The sequence below is a fragment of the Schistocerca cancellata genome, chromosome 8 (genome assembly GCF_023864275.1).
Source record: "Schistocerca cancellata isolate TAMUIC-IGC-003103 chromosome 8, iqSchCanc2.1, whole genome shotgun sequence".
Lineage (NCBI taxonomy): Eukaryota > Metazoa > Arthropoda > Insecta > Orthoptera > Acrididae > Schistocerca > Schistocerca cancellata.
Window position 1 is genome coordinate 97,066,215 of NC_064633.1, and position 7,313 is coordinate 97,073,527.

The 7,313-nt window shown below is 46.5% G+C and overlaps 1 protein-coding gene across 1 annotated transcript in view; it reads right to left on the bottom strand.

The window, feature by feature from the left end:
* Positions 1 to 5,937, bottom strand: part of LOC126095396 (myogenesis-regulating glycosidase-like) — a 39,038-nt gene extending 33,101 nt beyond the window's left edge. Inside the window, exons 1-2 of the mRNA XM_049910197.1 lie at positions 5,907 to 5,937; positions 1,098 to 2,506 (exon numbers count right to left, since the gene is read on the bottom strand). Of these exons, the coding sequence (XP_049766154.1) occupies positions 1,098 to 2,506; positions 5,907 to 5,937 (1,440 nt within the window). The remainder of the gene's footprint in view (positions 1 to 1,097; positions 2,507 to 5,906) is intronic.
* Between the last annotated feature and the right edge of the window lie 1,376 nt (positions 5,938 to 7,313).

The window sequence follows — 7,313 nt, forward strand, 5'->3', positions numbered from 1 at the left end:
CACACAGAAACAGAACAAATGGTAAACAAAGCTCTTAAAAGAATCGTTGACTGGTTTACTGCGAATGGTCTCACCCTCAGTTTTAAAAAGACACAACGTGTTCAGTTCTGCTCGTCTAGAGGTACAAGACCAATGATAAGTGCAACACATGGTAAGGAAATAACAAACGCGGTAGAAACTTTAAAATTCTTAAAGGTCCATACTGATGAGAATTTAAATCGGAAAAAAGACACTTTTGACCTCCAAAGACAACTTAATTCTGCCACATTTCCACTTAGAATTATTGCAAATCTTGTGGAGAGACAAATCACTAAGTATATGTATTTTGAATATTTTCATTCAATAATGTCATATGGAGTAATGTTCTGGGGTAACTCGTCTTTAAGAAAGAAGGTATTCATTGTGCAAAAACGTGCTGTAAGAATAATATGTGGTGCACACCCACGATCATCTTGTAGACATCTGTTTAAAGAGTTTGGCATTCTGACTACTGCTTCAGAGTATATTTATTCCCTCGTGCAGTTTGTTCTCAACAATCTACTCCAATTCAAAAGAAACAATGGGGTACATAATTACAACACCAGAAGGAGAAAAGACATTCATTACTCCACGTTGAAGTTGTCTTTAGCACAAAGAAGAGTGCACAATGCTGCAACAAAAATTTTTGATCCCTTACCCAGTGATACAGAATGTCTGACAGACAGCAAAGTAAAATTTGATAACAAACTGAGAAAGTTTCTCCTTGACAACTCCTTCTATACCGTAGGAGAATTTCTGTTACTGAAATGTGTGAAAGGTGGTGGGCAGTAATTACTAAGTTACATACTGCATGTCTTTTCTCTTTAAAAAAAAAGCATCAATTTGCAATGTGAATATAAAATAACTCGTTGCACGTCATTATGATCTATCGTGCAAAATGATCTATGGAACATCTGACTAACTAGGAAACCTGGAAACTAATGGTTGTGTACCAATGTTAAGAATATTAAATAAATAATTTAAATTATATCAATGCATTCATCTCGGCCACATTCAACATTGATTCAACGTATGTACGGTTTGGAAACAGCGTTGCATTATGCAGGAAAGACACATACCTCATTGTCGAAATCCCATGGGACGAAGGAGAACTGTATGGCGGGCATGAAGACGTTGGCCTGCAGCCATCGTATGAAGAGCTCCTTGGTGAGGACGTCATCGTTATAGCCGTTGCCACCTACCATGTCGGGCAGTACGAAAGGGTAGCCGACCATGTTCATCTGCAGCAGTGTCGTCACCAGCGTGGGCAGGCCGTTCTGGAAACTCCACTTTGAGTCTTTGTCCAGCATCCGCACAAACACCGGCACGTGCTGCGTGCGATACCCGACGCGGACCTCCACCATGTCTCTGAACTCCTCGTACGCCCACTCGGCGTACATGCTGGTGAACTGGTTGGGGTTGACGTCCTCTTTCACGGATAGGACCGGCAGCTGTGGCAGCCAGCTGGTCTCGCCGGCGTCGAACTTATAGGAGTCGATGCCGGCAGCGGCCTGCAGCGCGTGGAGACGGTCGAACCACGCTCTGAAGGCCTCGCTCTTGGTGAAGTCGACGTGGCCGCCGTCGCCGTTCCACCAGTGCGTGGCAGGGTCGCCGTCCGTATTGAGCACCAGGTGACCTGCCGCCAGCGCCTCGGAGAAGTAGGGTTCGCAGTCGAAATTTACGAACGGATGCACCCACATTGTCACTCGGAAACCCTTCTGTTTCAGCGAATCGGTGAGGTTCTTCATGTCGGGGAACTTGGTGGTGTTGATCGAGAGGCTGCCGTAACAGGTCTCCCAGAAGTCGTCAATCTCCAGCTGGCTGTTGTTGAAGCCGTTCTGGAGGATCTCTTCCGCAAACGCGCTGACGGTGTTCTCGTCGATGTCGCGCTTGTATCGGGCCCACGTCGACCAGATCGGGTGGCGGACCATGCGCTCGTCGGGGACCGCAGAGGGTTTCCAGAGGAACTTCTGCACCGCCTGGAGGTGCGCTTGCTTGGCGTCTTCGCCTCTGCACACGTAATATCCTAAGTGCAGCGTCTGTCTTGTGGGCGGGTACGGGTCGGCGTTCTCCGCTACAAGACAAAAAGTTCCGTTTCCCTGATTCAGAAACAGTGGCACGTTGATATCCACGTATATGTACAGCCCGTTGGAGAGGAGCCAGTAAGACTCGACGACCGCCATGGAGTCCTTCTCCTTGGTAACATACGAGTACTCGGTGAAGTTCAGCTTTTCGAACGGCCAGTGCTGCACCTTCTGCTCCGGACCGCCGTACCAGTGGAGATCGCCCTGGTCGAAGCAAGTCTCCCAGCGCCCTGTTGTCGAGTATGGGGGCCACGTGTAGTGGTCGCACGTGTCGTCGGTGAAGAGTAGCGTCAGCTTCTGCTCCTGCCCCCACTGTAGACACAGCGCCGACTCCTGTGCTTCGCAAAGCTCGACTTCAGACCCCACAGCTGCGTCGGTCCAACTGTGCAGCGCCACAGATCCGTCTGAAACAGTTCGCACCAGCACAAACTTAAAATGTGGTACTTGTATACAGCTTCTTATTACTCCTAGAGATACTCAAATTTGACAAAAGTCTTTACTATTTTCTTCAAAATTTTTTTCGTTTGTGGGTCCACAGTTCCAAAAAAATTTAAGAAAGATAACAAATTCCCTAGTAGACTGTCCAACTATAGCCTTTACTCGCTGTGTGATTGCCCAATTTCGACATTAAGTAATTTTCAAACTCCTACAGAAGAATACATCAACATGCAAGAGTAATGTAGTTAATACAGGGAGCCAATTAATGAACTACATGAAATAAAATCGTCGTAACTTCTCAACGGTTTGCGTTAGAAGATTCAAACTGCACGGTTGGCCGCAGGGCGTGATGGGAATTACTATGCGCATGCGCATAGTTTGGTTTAGCAACAAAGCCCACTTTCATATGAATGGGTTCGTCAATGAGAAAAATTGAGATATCTGGGGAACTGAGAATCCACCTTTCGCGATCGAGAAGTCTCTTCACCCCCATCCGGTGACTGCGTGGCATGCAGTGTCCAGTCACGGAATAATCGGTGCGAAATTCCTTGGTGGCACGGTGACTGTTGAACGGTACTTGAAGGTTTTGGAAAATGATTCCATCCTCATTATCCAAAGTGGTTCATACGAAACGGAGGTCAACCCCATCGAAGCAGGAGAGTGTTGGATGTCCTGGAGCAGCACTTTGGGGACCGCATTCCGTCTCTGGGACACCTGGAGGCCTCCATTGGCCGCCATATTCTCCTGACCTGAACAAAAAAATGGCTCTGAGCACTAGGGGACTTCTCAGGTCATCAGTCCCCTAGAACTTCTTAAACTTAACTAATCTAAGGACATCACACACACCCGTGGCCGAGGCAGGAGTCGAACCTGCGACCGTAGCGGTCGCGCGGTTCCAGACATTAGCGACTAGAACCGCTCGGCCACCCCGGCCGGCGACCTGAACAAATGCTACTCTTTTTGGTGAGCCTATATTAAAGAAAAGGTGTGCAGCAATAATCCCAGAACCATTTCTGAGCTGAAAACAGCCATTGAGGAGGTCATCGACAGCATCGATTTTTCGGCATTTCAGCGGGTCATGAAAAATTTCGGTATTAGTCTGCTCCACAACATCGCCAATGATGGCAAGCATATCGAACATGTCATAACCCAAATCCGAATATCTGTAGTGATGGTTACATGTTGAATAAAGTGTTTGCACGCTGTAGTTTGTAGCTAATTGATGTTTTCTTTCATATAGTTCAATAATTATCACCCTGTATACACACTGTGGAAAACCTTAAACATAACAGCAACCGCGTTTAAATTCAATAGAAGCAGTCTTACTTATATATCAGCTTTATACAATATGTCGTACGTGATAGGTGAAGCCGTACGTGTAATAATTCATCTACAGTACAATCTAGTAACGAAAACATCGTGCTACAACCGTAAAATCACGTCATATCATGCGTGAACCACGACAGTTCCACCTACAGACTGAAACTGAAATCAGCTTTCTAATGTCTTTGCAAAGATACAACCAAAGATAATACAGCTGACTATTGATAACGTTCAACTTTGTATACTACATGCTTCGCTGACACCTCAGCAAGTGCAAGTTAATCTTACGTGCAAAAAGAGAGTATATTAACTGTATCTCGCAGCAAAAGAATTTCGCAACACTAAAGTGAAAATAGACTTTCAAACTCACAGTGAGTTGAATAGAATACACCAACATTATACACAAACAATTCAGTTATAAAACAATCAGGCATTTATAAAATTAAATGTGATGTTAATAAATTTTACATAGGGCAAACGAGCAGCAATTTTGGTACAAAAGTTAAGGGAGCACTTTAATGCCAGTACAAATGCGAGTAATAAATCTTCTTTCAACAGTCACTTATGCAACGGCAAACATCAAATATACAGCTAAAAAAAGGAAAAAAAATTGACGTGTCACACATTATTAATAAAGGAATCCTTATGAACATTTACGAAGAAATTGAAACCTGCACTGTGTTTATCAAACACTCAGAGTGTGTGCTCAATAAACGAACCGATTTAAAACATAAAAATTGTTTAGAAAACATCAAACAGATGTCCGCCCCCATAGCTGCGTGGCCGACGTGACGGATTGCCGTCCTACGGGCCCGGGTTCCATTCCTGGCTGTGTCGGAGATTTTCTCCGCTCTGGGACTGGGTGTTGTGTTGTCTTCATCATCAATTCATCCCCATCCGGCGCGTAGGTTGCCCAATGTGGTGTCGAATGTAATAAGACCTGCACCAAGGCGGCCGGACCTGCCCCTCAAGGAGCCTCCCGACCAATGACGCCAAACGATCATTTCCATTTCCATCAAGCAGATAATACAGGATGAGCGTTAATAAGACAAGCTGCAGGGACGGATTCCTGACTGGCAATGGAGGAAAAAAGTTCCTGTGCACATGTGTCCGGTTCAAATGGTTCAAATGGCTCTGAGCACTATGGGACTTAACATCTATGGTCATCAGTCCCCTAGAACTTAGAACTACTTAAACCGAACTAACCTAAGGACAGCACACAACACCCAGTCATCACGAGGCAGAGAAAATCCCTGACCCCGCCGAGAATCGAACCCGGGAACCCGGGCGCGGGAAGCGAGAACGCTACCGCACGACCACGAGCTGCGGACACATGTGTCCGGAAAATGACGGTATGCGTGCGCGTACAACAAATCGATACGGAACACAGTACAGAACTTCATCACACCACGTCACAACAAATGTTCGAAGTAGCCTCCATGGAGCTGCAGGTGACAGGTACAGTAACGGTTGACATGCAGGGTACACATAATCATGCTTTGGCTCCACCATGTTGGCGGGCCACTTTCCTGGAGCTTGAGCTACGGTTGGTCTCAATAGGTGCAAAACCCGCTCCTCCAGATTGATGCACGCACAGTCTGCCTCCTCGCTGCTCGTTCGTCAGTCTGAAAGAACCCATGATCACACAAACGCCCACAAAGAGATTATAATATTCTGTGGTGTCTTCGAGGGTACTTCTTTTTGTATAGCTGTGCTGCATCACGACCGTTTCTCTCCGCTTGACCGTACACAAACAGCATCTCGGCTTGTTCCCTACCACTCCATTCTGCTGCTTTCACTACGGTACATCAATCACACAGCCGGCAGCTCTCAAGGAACATACGGTACGAGGTCAGAGGGAGTAGCATTTGACAGAGGCATCTTCCGCGGCAGCGGTGCAGTTTTGGACCCATGTTCATGGGACTTTTCTTCCCCCATTTTCCAGTCATGAATCCGTCCCTGTAATTTCTTATTAATGTTCACCCTGTATGTTCAAAACTAAAACGTAGGTAATGGGTTCTTCTTAATGTTTTTGACCCCTACCCCATTTATTCTTCCCACCCTTATTTCTCATGTTTCCTCTTCAGATACAAATGTATGTACAAGTGCGGGTAACTACACTTCTGGCCATTAAAATTGCTACACCACGAAGATGACGTGCTACAGACGCGAAATTTAACAGACAGGAAGAAGACGCTGTGATATGCAAATGAGTAGCTCTTTAGAGGATTCACACAAGGTTGGCGCCAGTGGTAACACCTACAACGTACTGACATGAAGAAAGTTTTCAACTGATTTCTCATACACAAACAGCAGTTGACCGGCGTTGCCTGGTGAAACGTTGTTGTGATGCCTCGTGTAAGGAGGAGAAATGCGTACCATCACGTTTCCGACTTTGATAAAGGTCCGATTGCAGCCTATCGCGATTGCGGTTTATCATTTCCCGACGTTGCTGCTCACGTTGGTCGAGATCCAATGACTGTTAGCAGAATATGGAATCGGTGGTTTCAGGAGGGTAATACGAAACGCCGTGCTGGATCCCAACGGCCTCGTATCACTAGCAGTCGAGATGACAGACATCTTATCCGCATGGCTGTGACGGTTCGTGCAGCCACGTCTCGATCCCTGAGTCAACAAATGGGGTCGTTTGCAAGACAACAACCATCTGCACAAACAGTTCGACGACGTTTGCAGCAGCATGGACTATCAGCTCGGAGGCCATGGCTGCGGTTACCCTTGACGCTGCATCGCAGACAGGAGCGCCTGCAATGGTGTACTCATCGAGAAACCTGGGTGCACGAATGGCAAAACGTCATTCTTTCGGATGAATCCAGGTTCTGTTTACAGCATCATTATGGTCGTATCCGATGAACGCACATTGGAAGCGTGTATTCGTCATCGCCATACTGGCGTATCACCCGGCGTGATGGTAGGGCACTTTGAACAGTGGACGTTACACTTCAGATATATTACGACCCGTGGCTCTACCCTTCATTCGATCTCTGCGAAACCCTACATTTCAGCAGGGTAATGCGCGACCGCATGTTGCAGGTCCTGTGCGGGCATTTCTGGATATAGCAAATGTTCGACTGCTGCCCTGGCCAGCACATCCTCCATATCTCTCACCAACTGAAGGGTCTGGTCAATGATGGCCGAGCAACTGGCTCGTCACAATACGCCAGTCACTACTCTTCATGAACTGTGGTATTGTGTTGAAGGTGCATGGGCAGCTGTACCTGTACACGCCATCCAAGCTCTGTTTGACTCATTGCCCAGGCGTATCAAGGCCGTTATTACGGCCAGAGTTAGTTGTTCTGGGTACTGATTTCTCAGGATCTATGCACCCAAATTGCGTGAAAATGTAATCACATGTGAGTTCTAGTATAACATATTTGTCCAATGAATACCCGTTTATCATCTGCATTTCTTCTTCGTGTAGCAATTTTAATG